At 42.6% G+C, this 16,596-nt stretch overlaps 1 protein-coding gene across 1 annotated transcript in view; it reads left to right on the forward strand.

Annotated features, from left to right (window-relative positions):
- FANCC (Fanconi anemia, complementation group C) overlaps positions 1-16,596 on the forward strand; it is a 165,090-nt gene that overhangs the window by 23,529 nt on the left and 124,965 nt on the right. The window contains exon 4 of the mRNA XM_011927516.1: positions 2,085-2,179. Coding sequence (XP_011782906.1) covers positions 2,085-2,179 — 95 coding nt within the window. The remainder of the gene's footprint in view (positions 1-2,084; positions 2,180-16,596) is intronic.

A 16,596-nucleotide genomic window follows, 5' to 3' on the forward strand; every position in this document is an offset into this window, starting at 1 on the left:
TTTTTTTTTTTTTTTTTTTTTTTTTTTTTGGTGGTGAGTGTCTGGTGTTTGGAAATGATCCCCATCAGATTACATTCTTTTTAACAGCCTTCTGCATGTGTAAGGATGTCACTGGGTGCATCTGTCACACTTGCTACATGAAGCTAGGTAGAATTTCTTCTAATATTTAAACTATGGGAAGCATAACAGTCACATTTTTAATTAGTGGCATTGGTTCAGCCTGAAGAATCTTAGGATCTTTAGTGGTTAAATTATACGACTCTTGAAATGAACTGATCTCAGGCAAGCCAGTGCTTTATAATACTTTATTTGAACTCATAAAAACTAGGGGAAAAAAATGAATGGCCTCAGAATAACCCCTGATAAAGTTTTTTCAGAGATGTTAGTTATTGGAAAAGCTTAAGCTATGTATGTTCACGGGAAAAAATGTGTTTAAAAATTACTGTTAGCAATCTTTAGTTTGTGGATAAAAATACTGAAGTCGCTTACTAGAGTTGGTATTGTTCTTATTTCTTTGTTAATGAAGTCCTTAGAAATGCTGGGTTTTGGCCAGGCATGGTGGCTCATGCCTGTAATCCCAGCACTTCGGGAGGCCATGGCAGGAGGATCACTTGAACTCAGGAGCTGGAGACCAACCTGGGCAACATGGTGAGATCCCTTCTCTACAAAAAATACAAAAATTAGCCAGGTGTGTGGCACGCACCTGTGGTCCCAGCTACTCAGGAGGCTGAGGTGAGAGAATGGCTTGAGGCTGGGAAGTGGATGTTTCACTGAGCTGAGATCATGCCACTGCACTCCAGCCTGGGTAACAGAGCGAGACCGTGTCTCAATAAAAAGAGAAAGCTTGGGTTTATTAGATTACAGAAGATGAGGCGGTAGAGAGGACTGATTCTGGGCACCGGGTGTCTTGGCTTCACCTCCATGGCCTTGTAAAGTCTGAAGTTGCTTTGCCCTAGCTTGGGTACTGACATCTTCAGTTTCTAGGCCTCATTTTTGTTTCTTAATTGTGTTATACAATCTTCAGCTGGAATAGACTCAGTCACCACAAGAGGATAAAGAAAGTGGTTCATCAAGTGGATGTTTCTGCAGAATGTAAGATTTCAAAGTTCAGATTTTTATTGCATGTTTGGTAAAGTTTTGTATTTTAAAGAATTTACATTTTAGAGTAAAGGAGCATGTAAGAGACTTCTATTTTTATCCAAAGCACTTGGTACTAAAAATATTTTTTAAAACAATCCTTTTTATTAAATTTATTTTTAACAAGTGAAGATATTTTGGCAAATTAGAAAATTAAAAGATTAAATCAGAAATATTGGCTACTCACTGCCTGTAACCATTAAGTTGCCTTAGAAAGGTTGAAATTACTAACCGCTGGAAATGTGAAAACCTGATCATGAGGAAAGCCCAGTTCTCTGAGTTCTTTCCATCGTTCTCATTTGGCTTTAAAAATTGCTACTGTTGGCCAGGCGCGGTGGCCTAAGCCTGTAATCCCAGCACTTTGGGAGGCCGAGACGGGCGGATCACGAGGTCAGGAGTTCGAGACCATCCTGGCGAACATGGTGAAACCCCGTCTCTACTAAAAAATACAAAAAGCTAGCTGGGCGAGGTGGCTGGTGCCTGTAGTCCCAGCTACTCGAGAGGCTGAGGCAGGAGAATGGCGTGAACCCGGGAGGCGGAGCTTGCAGTGAGCTGAGATCCAGCCACTGCACTCCAGCCTGGGCCACAGAGCAAGACTCCGTCTCAAAAAAAAAAAAAAAAAATTGCTACTGTTACAGAAAGGAAATTGACCACACAAGAATTAAGTGATCCCAAGGCCACAAGAAGGAAAAAACTCCACAAAGTTTAGCTTAGGGAATTCTGAAGGACAGCTAAGAGAGCGAAGATAGAGTGAGGGAAAATATTCCTGTCAGCAAAAAGAGAATGTGCAAAGTATGGTGGTGAGAAAGCAAATGTTACATTCAGGGATACTTGTACTGTGAACTTAGTAGTTTGAGATTTTCCTAAATATAATGTTTAAAATATTTTTATATTGATTATTTTTTCTGCTTGATAAAACTTACTCATTTAAGTTTTTCTTTTTGTAGATGAAAGCCAAAAAATTCTAATATGGTGCTTATGTTGTCTAATTAACAAAGAACCACAGAATTCTAGACAATCAAAACTTAACTCCTGGATACAGGTAAGAGAGTAAATCTTGCTCAGCACTTCTTTGAATTAAATTGATTATTTAAAAATGCTGCTTAAAAAATTGTTGGGGGGGATCCAGTTCTATGATGTTTTAGAAACTTTTTCAAACATACCTTTCACTGTTACATTATCTTGCTTTTTCAAGAGATTTCAATTTTGCTTGACTGTGAATTCCAAAAGATATAATTCTTTAGGGTGAAGACCTAATGTTGAGTGGTTTTGAAAAGCTTCTTTCAGATGATTAATGTATTCCGTTTCACTCTAACAATTGCTATCCTTCAAAAAATTGTTTTTTCCTACCAACCTGGTTTAGATTCCTTTCCACGTGCTTCCCTGCCTCTCTCAAAATCTGTTTTGTAGTAAAATGAAAATTAAGCAGTGCGGCGGGAGCAGCACTCTTTATTTGGTGTCCCGAAGTTGGCGCCTGGGCCAGCGTATGCACAGACTAGATCTTGGTGCTGCGTGGCCTCTGCTGCTCACGCTTTGCAATTGGCTACCTACTGTGCTAGTCCAGACAGCTGACAGCTTCCTAGATTTCCCTGTCTGCTTCTGCTTTCTCCCGAAGGGCAGGTGTCAGGTGGCGCTGTGGTGAAGCTGGGCTGCAGCTGCCGTCATCAGCAGCGCATTGGCTGTTCTCTTCTGTTCCTCACACTGCCTTCTGCAGCAACCCCAGGACTTGCTGGTGCCGGTCAGACTCCACTTAGTATGCATGTGGTTCAGATTAGCTGCTTAGCATTATGAAATCGTCCAAACAGATGAGTGCATATGGTTTTGTCTGTCAGTCTGACTGGTGAGATCGTTACATTCGCTGCTTTTTACGATTTCTTTGTTTTAGACAAAATTGCTAACAGAGATGATGAAGACTGTATTTATATTTTTCTGTTTGAAAGAATAGAAGGGAGTCAGAGGGATTGGGCAATGGAAGGAAAGAATACAAACTTTAATTGGAAGGAAAATTAATGTAAGGAACTGAAGAAAGGAACGGATAAGTAGAATTAGGGAAGAAAGAATGCATAACAAGGCCTAAGAAACAAAATAACATATTTAGTCCTTAATTGTTTTAATTGTTGCTTTTATTGAGTATTTGATATTTTAATGCATGTTTAGCATATAATTTTGCGTTAGATAGCTCATTGAGTCCTGAAGTAGGCCATCTAATGAAGTGTTTTTAGCGTGACTGGGTTAACTTTCTTCATTTAACTCATGACTCTATTAGCCTATTTAAAAATTTCTAGCCTTACATTTTATTCTGTGTTTTCTTTGTTTAATACTTTATCTACTTATGAGTAGGTACTTATTAAGTATAGTTCAGGGAGTTGAAACACTTCATCTGTGCCTTCAGGGAATTCCCAGACTGGTAACCAGGTCACTCCAGGGTAGCATGGTTGGGTTATGACTAGAGCTGTGTTTAGGTGTGATGGTGGCGTAGAGGGGGACACTTACTTTGACGTGGGGGTTTGGAGACATTTCCTGGGGCAGGTGACGTGTTAATTGAATTCTGAAGGACAGCTAGGAGAGCAAGGATATAGTTAGGGAGAATATTCCTGTCAGCATAAGTAGACTATGCAAAGTATGGTGGTGAGAAAGCAAACATATTCAGGGGACTGCAGGTGCTTAGGTGTGCCTGGAATTTGGGGTTTTGTGGAGTTGGTGATGAAGCACGAAGCCAGAGAGACTGGCAAGTACAGTCCTTGCATATGGCTATAGAAGGTTTTTATCTCGATGGCAGTGGGGCAGCCACCAGAGTATTTAAACAGAGATCATGCCTGGGCGCGGTGGTTCACGCCTGTAATCCCAGCACTTTGGGAGGCCAAGGTGGGCAAAACATGACGTCAGGAGATCAAAACCATCCTGGCTAACATGGTGAAACCTTGTCTCTACTAAAAATACAAAAAATTAGCCAGGCGTGGTAGTGGGCGCCTGTAGTCCCAGCTACTAGGGAGGCTGAGGCAGGAGAATCGCTTGAACCTGGGAGGCAGAGGTTGCAGTGAGCTGATACCATGCCACTGCACTCTAGCCTGGGTGACGGAGCAAGACTCTGTCTCAAAAAGAAAAAAAAAAAGTCAGAGAAATCATGTCACCAGTGTGAGTTTTAGAGACTAACAGCAAAAGGAAGTTGGTTGAGAAGAGGCCAGGGATAGACATTGGAAGCTATTGTACTGATAAGTTGAGAAATTGAGAGGGCCTCAAAGAAATGGAGGAGGGGGCCTGATTTATAAAATATTAATAAGGTGAATACCCAGCAGGTATAATGGCAGATTAAATGTCGATACACGTAGGCATAGCTGGAAATGTCCAGAGAGCAGGTGAATATCCCATTCTCAGGGGAGCAAGCTGATTTGCTGGCAGAGGGTTGAAAGTCAGCCACTTGTGGGAATAGTGGAAGCCTTAGGTGAGGTGGGTGCTGGGACAGGGGCCCGGGAGAACTGGAGAGAGCCTTGGGAGACACTGACCTTAAGGGGAAGTGGAAGAATGATTGATGCTGCAGAATACAAGGAGGGGACCAAGAAGTAGAAGGAGAGAAGCAATGGAGAATTAGTGCACATTCATATCTAATGCCATAGGGCAGTGCCGTCTAGTAGGAATAAAACACATGCTGCATAGATAATGGTAAACTTTCCAGGTGCTGCTTTAAGAAACATAAAAATAAATAGTTAAAATTAATTTTAAGAAGATATTTTACCTAATTCAGTATATCCCAAATACCATCGTTTCAACATGTAATCAGTATTAAAATTACTAATGAGATTATAATCTTTCTCGTGATATATCTTTGAAATCCAGTGTGTGTGTTACACTAACACTTACATCTACGTGTTGTATCTTCATTCAGACATTAAATTTTCTTTGCAAATTCTTGATCTGTATTTAGATTTTATAAAATGTAGGGTTGAAAAAGTAGATTCACATACCCAAGTTGTTCCAAGGAATTTTATAACTGAATCAAGTATCGGTGTTTAAATTAAAATTGATTTAAAATTAAATAAAAAGTTCATTTACTCCCTGGTGCTCACTGCACTGCAGTGCTCTGCAGCCACAGGTGGCAGGTGGCCACTGTGTTGGACAGGGTGGCTGTGGAGCATAAGGCAGAAGGGTCGAGAAATGCTACTTGGATTCAGCCACTGTCAGCAAAGACTCGGTGAGGAGAGGTTTGGTGAGAGGTGGAGGGGAATCGCCAGATTGCTCCAGGTTGAGAAATGACGGGGAGGTGAGGAAGCAGAGATGACAAACTTCACTCTTTCAAGAAACTTGGTGGTAGAGGAGGGAGGACTTTGACAGTGAAGGAGGTGATAGCCAGACTAGGGTGGGGTGGGCTGAACTGAGCAAGTCCTGAACATGCTTTACATTGAGATGAATGTGCGGGTAGGGAACAGGTGAGGATATGGGAGGCTGGGAAAACGGTTTCCCTCCTTCATTACCAAGCAAGCCTGAACTAAATAACATGAACCGATAAAACGATGTCTAAGAACATATTAATGATCAACTCTTAACAATTTATTGTTAACATATTAATTGTTTAACTCTTAACTCTAAAGCTAATTACATTGCCCATCATCAGTCAGTACATACATAATCTCACGTTGGCCATAAATGCAGCAAGATAGAAGGTAGTCTGTAGGTTGGTTTATAAATCAGTTCACATCTCGGGTGTACTTGATTTTAGCTTGGAGGTGATATTTTCTTCATGGAGGTTTTAGAGTGACATGGTACACGTTAAAGATGTGTACCTTGTCATGCAATATCCTTGTGAACATTATAAAACAGCCATATTTTAATGTTTGCTAATTCATTCAGCAAGTATTTATTAGGGCCTGCCATGTGCTAGGATGTTCTAATTGTGGTAATAATATCTTGGGTCATTCTGTGTTGTTGGAGCATTACAAGTATGATTGAAGTACCCTAAATCGAAAACTAATAATTTCTACAGTAAATTACAAAATTCAGTAAACATTCAAATTAATTAATAAATTTGAAAATGGCAGACTGAGTTGTATTTACAGCACAGAGAAAAAATGGTCTGTTTGACACTTGACATGTTAGCATGTGTTATATTGGAAACACATTAATAAAATGTTTTGGAGTTTTACTGACAACCTTGAATGTGCCGTCATAGAGCACCGCCTCAACAGCTGTTCTTACAGTTCAGAGACGAAGTTCTGGGACTCTTTCATGTATTTTGGGAATATGTGCTCTTGAAAAACGTAGTTTTACTGGTGAATCCACTGAACAGATACTTTTTGAGCACCTACTGTTTGCCAGGCACTACTATAGAGGCTGAGGATACAGCACTGGACCTAGAAAGACAGTCTATTCTCAGATGCTGCAATAGATGGGGAAGGTTTCCAGGGCCTGCCAAATGTAGGAGGATGCCTGTCTTCTCTGGCAAAACCATGCCACTATTATTTTTTATTCTGATGAAACACACACACACACACACACACACACACACACAGGGTGCCAGGAACAGAGATCAAAGGTGGTGTATTCTATCTATATTCCCTTTTGAAATGAAGTACTAAGCAATATCCAGATAGCTTCTGTCCTCTACTTTCTTCTTTTTTTAAAAAAAAACTTACATTTAAAGATCTAACAGACTTACGCAAAACACAAATGCCAAGCTTAACAAGTTGTGAAAGATCCTTGTAATCACCACCCGAGGAAATAGAACAGAACATTGACTGGTTCTGGATACCCCTGCCCCCTATGTGCCCCTTGTTGCTTTTTCTTTTTTGAGATGGAGTTTCGCTCTTGTTGCCCAGGCTGGAGTGCAATGGTGCAGTCTCGGCTCGCTGCAACCTCTGCCTCCCAGGTTCAAGCGATTCTTCTGCCTCAGCCTCCCAAGTAGCTGGGGTTACAGGCATGCACCACCACGCCCAGGTAATTTTGTATTTTTAGTAGAGATGGGGTTTCTCCATGTTGATCAGGCTGGTCTCAAACTCCCCACCTCAGGTGATCAGCCCACCTCAGTCTCCGAAAGTGTTGGGATTACAGGTGTGAGCCACCACGCCCGGCCACTTTGTGCCTTATTTAATAAATTTTTCTGCACTCCAAGGTCATAAAGTTCTTCCATATTATCTTCTAAGAGCATGTGGGTTTGCTTTTCCCATGTAAGTCTGTGATCCACCTGTAACTTTTATGGTGTGGTGTAAGGTAGTAAGTAAGTAGTCCGCTTTTGTCTCGTTTGCACATTGATATCCCATTGGCTGGCACCGTTATTGAAAATCATTTCCCAGTGATCTGTGGTGCTACCTTCGTCATGCATCAGGTGCCTTGGGTGCACAGGTGTGATCCTGAATCTCTCCGTTGTTTTTGTTGTTTATCTTTGGTATTAATCTTAGTATCAACTTGACTGGACACAAGGTCCTGATGACATTACTCTGTGTGTTTCTGTGAGGGTGTCTTGGGGTGAGATTAGCATTTAAATTGGTTGACTGAGTAAAGCAGATTGCTCATCCCAATAGGGGTGGGCCCTATCTCAGTGACAGGCCTGACTAGAACAAGAAGGCTGACATTCCCCTGAGGAAGAGAGAAGTCCTCCTGCCTGAAAGCTTTTAAACGGAGACATTGTCCTTTTCCTGCTTTCACACTCAGACTGAAGCATCACCTCTTCCTGGGTCCAAAGCCTGCTGGCCTTCTGACTAAAACTAAACCAGTGACTCTCCTGGTTATCCGGGCATCGGCTCTCTTGGGTCTCTGACTTGCTGGCTACTGTAATGGTGTTAGCTGATTCCTTATCATAAATACCTGTGTATGTGTGTGTCTATCTCATTGGTTCAGTTTCTCTGGAGAGCTCTGACAAATATACTGTCTTTATGCCAGTTCCACACTGTTGTCATTAATGTGGCCTTCTAAATATCTTACTCTCCAGGGGGAAGTTCTTCCATCTTGTTCTTCATCAAGACAGCCTTGGCTAATATTGGAACTTAGCATTAACTGTTACATAAATTTTAGAATGTGTGTGTCAGGTTTCGCTAAAACACAAAATAACTTGTTGGCATTTTGATTGGCATTGTAATTAGTCAATTTGGTGAGAATCTCAATGGCCACTATCCTCTAAGGCAAAACTGGTTTTTCTCAGTTTTGTGTACTGTTATTAGCAAATTGAACAGTACCTGGCACAGTATAAATTTTTGAATGAATTAATGAATATATGATATGAATAAATGAATGACAAGTTGTACAAATTTATTGTTTCAGATAATCTTCCTGATAACTTTGGAACATTTTTGCCAACATTTAATTAGCATAACCTTTTAATGAGGCTGATGATTAGCTTGCAGAAGTATCTGTGCTACCATTTCCCAGTTTTCTTAGGTTGCATTCATAGTAGTATTTTTAATCTCTGACTTCTTTGCAGGGATCCTTTGAAGCCAGGTGTCCATCTGATGGTTCCTTAAGTTAGATAGCATAATCAGCAGACCTTCCTTACTGGTCACATGGAAACCATAATGCATATCCTGAGAGGAAGTGGGAACTGGAGGGGCTCCTGCCAGCCCTCTGTGAGGTGGAATCCCCACCCTTCCCTCAGGGTCCCACTTGGACTACTTGTGACACATGACCATCTATCATCTAGACTGGCTAAGGTTGTAGTGCAAGCACATTTGTGAAATATTAATAAAGCTTGATTTCTTCTTACATATAAACATTCTAATGTTGTTTTCACATCTCAGTGGACTATCTTGTGCACTATTTGGAGTACACACCCCAACTTTTATTAACCAGTCATAAATTTTGATAAAATCCACATGCTACCTTGGTATATGCAGCTTCTCTTCACCTTTTCTCAACCCTAATATCTTTCCATTTTCCATTTTTGTTCCCACATACCATGAAGGCCACTCCCTGATCTTTCCAGATGCTAGCATCTTGCTGCACTAGCTCCAGACATGCCAAACCTATGCACAGATTTGTACTTGGCAGAAATTTTCTTTCCTCTCCTTGGAAAGGTTTTTTACCCCTACTAGCCTGGCTGAGATATGGAAACCTAGGGAAATAATTATTGTTCAAGTTTGAATGGCAATTTAAAAGGGAAAATAAGGTGGTTAGTGAAAAATAGCAAAGGCAAGGTGAAATTCAGAGACGAGGCTGGGATGTTAGCGATTCCTCTTCTACAGCTCCATCTACTGTTTTTATTACTTTTAAGTAACAAACACATTACTGATATTTTTTCCTACCTGTGTTCTATTTGCTTGACTTTCTACAACCTCAGGGTGTTACTTTTTTAAAGATTAATTGATAATTGAATTTTTGTATTTGCCTGTATAGGGGATATTTCTTCATTGTTTTTCCAGTATCCATCTCCCCTCCTTTCCCACCTTCTTAATAGTACCCTGAATTTCCCAGCTGTGCATGATTCATTCTGGGTGAGAGGTATCTTATGTGGCTCCTGGAGTGGGTCCTACCTGGCTTAACCAACACTGCTTCTCTGTTCCTCTGGCCACAGTGGTTGGTCAAGATGAGCTCCATCAAGGCTGATGAGATTCAGGGCTGTAACATTTGTTTGTAAGATTGGGAAGTGGGTTGTGTTTTTCCTGATGAGCATGAATTAAGTAGCACATAATCCCTGAAGTTGCTTTTGGTCATGTGGAACTGTGAGATCAGAGCCTCTCTGGAAATGGAGTTAGTCCCGACAAAACATAGCTGAGAAAAAGAGAAAGAGAAAACAGGTCATATTCACCTTGTGTGTACCCTGGATCAAGTCTTTCCCAGGTATAAATGCTCGAATTTCTTCCCTTTTCTATTTGAGCTGTTTAGAAAGCCAAGAGCATTTTGAGATAACATTGTTTGGGGCATTAAAAAAACATTTCTTTGAAGGTTTTTGAAACTCAAGGACACATGGACACAGTTGCGGGAAAAAATATCTTATGTATTCAAGGATTTTATGAATAAGTAGTGAATTTAACAAAGTACTTTCAATTTCTTGAAAATTGCTTTAATTTCTATTTGTTTTTTCACTGCCATTCATTGTAAAGATACATGCATTCAAAAATGCAAGAAGGATATGCATCCTTGTTCCCATTTTACTCCTTTGCACAATCCGGAAGTGAGTTCATAATATATAAGTTTATCACTGATATGGTTTGGATCTGTGTCCCCACCCAAAACTCATGTTGAATTGTAATCTCCAATGTTGAGGGTGAGTTGGGCTTGGTGGGAGGTGATTGTATCGTGATTGTGGTTTCTCATGAATGGTTTAGCACCATCCTCCGGTACTGTCTTTATGATAGTTCTTGCGAGGTCTAGTTGTTGGAAAGTGTGTGGCACCTCCGTTGGTTCTCTTGCTCCTTCTCTGGCTGCGTGACATACGTGCTCCCCCTTCACCTTCCACCATGGTTATAAGTCTCCTGAGGCCTCCCAGAAGCCAAGCAGATGCTGCAATGCTTCCGGTACAGCCTGTAGAACGATGAGCCAGTTCAACTCTTCTTTATAATTACTTTATAAATTATTCATTGCCTCCATTACTCAGTCTCAGGTATTCTTTATAGTAATGTAAGAATGGACTAATACAGTCAGCTGACACTCATTTCCATGGTGGCTGAAATGGCATAAACACAACAATTGGAGGTCATCACAAGATCTTGCCAAAAGAGAGAGTGGCCTTCAAGTAATACCTTTATTCCATGTTATAATTTACTAAATAATAAAGGACTGGTATGTAAGTTTCTTTTTAAAATACCCTTCTCTTTGATTTGCACCCTCACAAGAATTCCTCTTTTTACGAACTCTATTCTCCACACTTGGAACTTTCAAATATAGGATTGTTGCAGAACTTTTCCCTAGTTCAGCTAAGGACGGGGTTCTTTATCCCATGGCCATGAAAATTCAGGCTTGTAGACAATTTGAATGGTGAGTGAGAGTGGGTTTTATTGGGTAAAAAGGAAGAAAAGGGACTCTTGCTAGATCAGAGTCCCTGCTGGAGTGCTTCCTGCCTGCCATTCAAATCCCAGGTTCCTCACAGGAAAAGGAGTGGCCAGGTGCCTCTCTGCTGTAAATGTGAACTTCCTAAGGCTCCACCTCAGTCAGTGGGCAGGCTGGTTGGAGTTTCTCCAGGGACCCCTGTCACCTGGCTGTCTCAGTATGACCTTGATGTATCATTTTTAGGAAACGTGTTTGCAATCACCGTTGAAAAAGTAATACAGTTTAGGTATTTTATGGACTTGGTTTTTACTTTCTGCAAATACTGCATATAGACTATCTCAGAAAAATAAAACAGGATAAACTCATGGTCTAAATAGTATTTGGTATGACAGTGGAATTCAAAGGTTCATACTTGAAATTGAATCTAATGCAAGATCAGACTGGTAAAATGGAGTGAAGTTACAAAAAGAAATCTGACAATGAGAGGTGAAGCCAGCTGAACTTCCTGGGTCAAGTGGGGATGTGAAGAACTTTTCTGTCTAGAGGATTGTAAACGCACCAGTTAGTGCTCTGTGTGTAACTAAGGATTGTCAACGCGCCAATCAGCACTCTGTAAAATGGACCAATCAGGGCTCTGTAAAATGGGCTAATCAGCAGGATGTAGGCGGACCCAAATAAGGGAATAAAAGCTGGCCACCCCAGCCAACAGCAGCAACCAGCTTGGGTCCCCTTCCACGCTGTGGAAGCTTTGTTCTTTCGCTCTTCACAATACATCTTGCTGCTGCTCACTCCTTGGGTCTGCACTACTTTTATGAGTTGTAACACTCATGGCAAAGGTCTGCAGCTTCACTCCTGAAGTCAGCGAGACCACGAACCCACCGTAAGGAAGAAACTCCAGACACATCTGAACACCTGAAGGAAGAAGCTCTGGACACACCATCTTTAAGAGCTTAACACCCACCGCGAGGGTCCGCAGCTTCATTCTTGAAGTCAGTGAAATCAGGAACCCACAGGAAGGAAAAATTCTGGACACGATAAGGTTAAATAATTTTGCACTGGAAACTGTGGTTCTTTATTCATCCATGGGCTAGATGCAACACAGAAAGTAAGGTGTGTGCTTCCAAAGATTTCTCACCCCTGAAACCAGCCTTGAGCTCTGGAAACCACTCACTGGCATGAAGAACAATGAGGTTGCACTCCAGGTGGTGGTGTGACTGCACTACAGCCGCACCGTACGGCTGGGACCCTGGCTCCTCCGACCCCTGTCACGAGGCTCCAGCTGCTGGGGATGGCACAGGGCTGAGTCTTCACTGTGGCTTTAAAGAAATACCTGCATTGATTTCTGAATGGCAAACTTAACAAAAATTTTTTTTGTGAAATAATTAAGGAAGCAACCATTTAAATAGGATTTGTCAGCTTTTCAAACATTATATTCCACAGAATTGGGCCATGTCTTTTTGTTCATGTTCTTTTTGTTTTGTGTTGTAACTCTTAGCAGGCACAAAATAAACTACTGAGTGGTTAAAATTATTTTAAAGTTTAATAATTCAGAATTTTTTCCCTTCCCTTTTTCTAAAAGGTAAGACTACCCAGAATTTTGTTTTATTTTGAAGTGATCTGTTACAAGATCACTGGAAAAGGCCGTGAAAGAATTATAAAGTATGTGTGTGTGTTTGTGTGTCTACATGTGTGCACACATGCACTGACAGGTCCTAAGCCTACATCTCCAGGTCGAACCTTTCCCCTGAGACCCACATTTTCAACTGCCTGTGTGACATCTCCACTTGGGTGACCATGAGTATCTCAAACTAAATATGTTCCAGAATACTTCCTGATCTTTCCCCCAAAATTTTATTCCCCCTCCAGGCTTTCCTAACTCAGTTAAGAAGCAGCCTCATTCTTCCTGTTTCCTCAGGTCAAAAGCCCTGGTGTCATCCTTGACTGCTCTTACTCTCCCATCTCACCTCCAGTCTGTCAATCCATTCCATCTGTTGATTTTTTCTGTGACACATGTCCAGAATCTGACCACTTCCTACGAGCCTCACTGCTTCTTCCCCCATTCACGCCACTGTTACCCTCTCCAGGAACATTGCAGTGTCTTTGTGCATGCTCTCCTAGAGTCCCAGCCAGAAGGATCTTTCTTTTTTTTTTGAGACAGAATCTCACTCTGTCGCCCAGGCTGGAGTGCACTAGTACGATCTCAACTCACTGCAACCTCCACCTCCCGGATTCAAGTGATTCTTCTGCCTCAGCCTCCCAAGTAGCTGGGATTACAGGCACCTGCCACCACACCCAGCTAATTTTTGCATTTTTAGTGGAAATGGGGTTTTGCCATGTTGGCCAGGCTGTTCTCGAACTCCTGACCTCAGGTGATCCTCCTGCCTTGGCCTCCCAAAGTGTTGGGATTACAGGTGTGAGCCACCGCGCCCAGCCCAGAAGGATCTTTTTAAGTGTCTCTGTTCAAAAGCCTCGGGTAGTTTCCTGTCTTATTCAAAGTGAAGTGCAAAGTCCATGCTTGGCTCGTGAGGCCCTCTGTGACCTGGCTGTGGGGTGTCACTGGTTTTCTTTCCCATATTCTCACTTCTCTCAGCTACAGTGGCCTCCTCACTGTTCCCCAGGTGTGCCCAGCAGCTCCCTCCTGGGGGTTAGGGGTTGAAGCATCTGCCTTCACTGCTCCTCTCCGAGAACAACACGGCTCCTCTGGGTACCGCTTGGGTCACTGCTGGATGTCACCACCTCATGGAGACCTGCCTCATCATCCTGTGCTAGACCCTCACTCTCTTCGCTTGCACGCAGTCTTCGTGCTGGTCAGCTCCTGACGTGCTAGGTTTTTTTCTGTCTCCCCATTACCTCCCAAATAGTTACATGTTCCATGAGCGCAGAGACCTTGTTGTACAGACTAGGGTAGTGCCTGGCACACAGTAAGCATTCGGTGATTATTTGTTGAATCACTAAAGAAATGAATAGGAATTTTTGTGGCAAAATGTGATGGGATTAGGAGAGGGACTTCCACATGGAGAGAAGAGAGTGGACAAAGTTGACCATGGCTAAGAAATAGTGATTACTCCAGTTAGGCTGGAGAATGAGGTACCTAGAGGGAGAAGTTAAAATTAAGGTTAGAAAAATAGTTCGGGACACATTTTGGAGAACTGTGAGTTTGTTTATAAATTAGTGGTGTGAGACGACAGTGCTGCGAGAGTGTTGTAATATGGCACCTGTCATGCTTCTCATGCCCCTGCTTCCTCCCTGGCTGCCCTCCCGTCTTTTCTTCATCCTCCATCCCTCATTTATTCCACAATTGTATCCTGAGTGCCTACTGTGTACAAGCAGGTGTTGGGAATGGAAGGGTCTTGCCTTTGAGGATCTGGTGATTTTATTGCATTTTACCAAGTGAAGGGGTGGAACAGCATGCAGAAGGCACTGGGGTAGCCAGAGGGAAGGGAGAGACACTTTGTTGTAGGAGTGCAGAGAGATTGCAGAGGTGGTTAAGAGGTTTCCAGAGGGGGACAGTTGAGTTTGCAACATGAAGAAGGCCCCAAGTGAGCAGAGGCTCAGGGCCTGTATGGTACTAGGAGACCTGAAAGTGGTTTGAGGTGTAGGCAGAGAGATAGCTAGAAACATTCTTCTTGCTAATGATAAGAAAAACGGCCATCTCATTGATCGAATTTTCGGTGCTCAAGAAGGTTTAGATAGGGTCTGATCCCAGTGGGCCACTTGGCCCATAGTAAAGAATTCACTTAACTTGGAAGGCAAGACATTTAATTGAAAGGGTTTAAATAGGGGCTGGGGGACACATATGTAAATATAAATCAGATGGTAGCTTCTTTGTTGAAAATACATTCAGCACGGTGCAGGAGGGCAGGAATTGGCAGGTTTAGATGTTGGAGCAGTGGGAGTGGAGCAGTGGAGGAGTGTTAGGTTTTAGGAGACTAATAACACCTCTCTGTCAGTCGTCTCCTGTCTTAGGAACTAGTGGAGAATAAGATACCAGAGGCAGGCAGTTGGACAGTTCCTTTACACCTAAAGAGATTCAAGAATGTAGCTTGTGTCTGTGGTTCAGTTGGCTCCTCTGGATTTAGTAGATAAATCCACCAGGCACTGGTGAGCTGAGCCCCCAGAGGCCTGCCTGGCTGGGACTGAGCCTGCCTGGCCCAGCATGGTGCAGCAGTAGGCCAGGACGCATCCTTTCCACAGGCAAGGCAAGTTGGAAAGAGGAAGGAAGAAGGACCTAAGTGGGGCGGGGCGTTTTTAATTTTCTCTCCCGAACTGACCAACTAGATCAGTTCTCTTAGAAAGGAGAGACAGTGAGTTGAGAGATGATGTCATAGGTCGGGCTGTCAGGAACCGTGACTTTGAGATAGAGATTAGTGTTCAGGGAGTGTTTTGGGGAGGAACAGCTGTGGAGTGGAAAGGAAGGAGGCAGGACTGTGCAGAGGAAAAAGTTTAGCTGCAGTGCAGTCTCCACAGAACCATCAGCTGCGCCTGTGGGGTAGAAGCGGGAGGCCCTTCAGAGCTGTCCTGTGCTGGGACAGGAGGGCTGGACCTTTGTAACTCTACAGCCATCAGTCCTGGAGATGTGGCCACTATGGGATGGGGGTGTGACCTTGGGCAAAGTGGAGACAGCTGAATGTGATATGGTTGTCCTGTTACAACATCCTTCACAGATACTGCACTTGTTCCTCCTCTGCTTTGCCCTCCTGGGGAGGGGGTGGACATTCCGTCTTCTCTGGGAACCGGGCAGTGTGTCTTCCTCTAAGACAATGCCGACGCTTTGTGGTTGAAGATAGACCTTTCCCTGAGAAGTATAAGGGGAAGATGTGGTGGGATCCATGACAGAAGCCACTAGAATGTGCGAGAGGGAGGAGCAGGAGACAGTGCATCCCAGCAGCTGCCCTCACTCCTTCTGCCGTGTTCCCGGGCAGCTGCCTGGGAAGACGCTGTCTTCTCCTCTGCCATCCTCACTGCCTTTTGGTGTCCTTCTATCCCTAGAGCATAGATCAGGGACTACAATAAAGTTGAATCCTTTTCCTTTTCACCCCCTGTCTATTATTGAATGGAAGTGGCTGGTAACAGGCATCTGAAAAAGAGAAATTGTGGAAATTTTTTTTTATAATTTTGTAAGTGTATTTTGCCTGGAGCTTTGGAAACCACAAAAGCTTTCTGTCATACTTTATTAGGGTAGTAGAATTGGTGGTAGGTTCTAAATTCAGCAAGTACATTTAGTAAATCCACAGAATGCCATTGCTTTCTTAAATATCATGATTTTATTTAGTCTGAAAAAATTTTCTCGGCATTTCATAGTTTTGCAGGGTAATGGCATTTAGCATCATTTTACAGGGCTCTGGAAAATGTGGAAATTGCCGCTATTCCCATTTTCGGTATTTCAAGTCCATTTGGTGTGATTAGTACTTCATTGCACACATGATATCTAATTGTGAATTTTTAAAATGTCTTTATATGTGTATGTTTTAGGGGAGTGGTAGCTGTCTCCTGAGTCATTAATGTGAATGCATTGAACTTCTTAAACTTCCCAGTATGAAAATTTGCCTC

The sequence above is a fragment of the Colobus angolensis genome, unplaced genomic scaffold, assembly GCF_000951035.1.
Source record: "Colobus angolensis palliatus isolate OR3802 unplaced genomic scaffold, Cang.pa_1.0 Scaffold72, whole genome shotgun sequence".
In the NCBI taxonomy this organism is placed as follows: Eukaryota; Metazoa; Chordata; class Mammalia; order Primates; family Cercopithecidae; genus Colobus; species Colobus angolensis.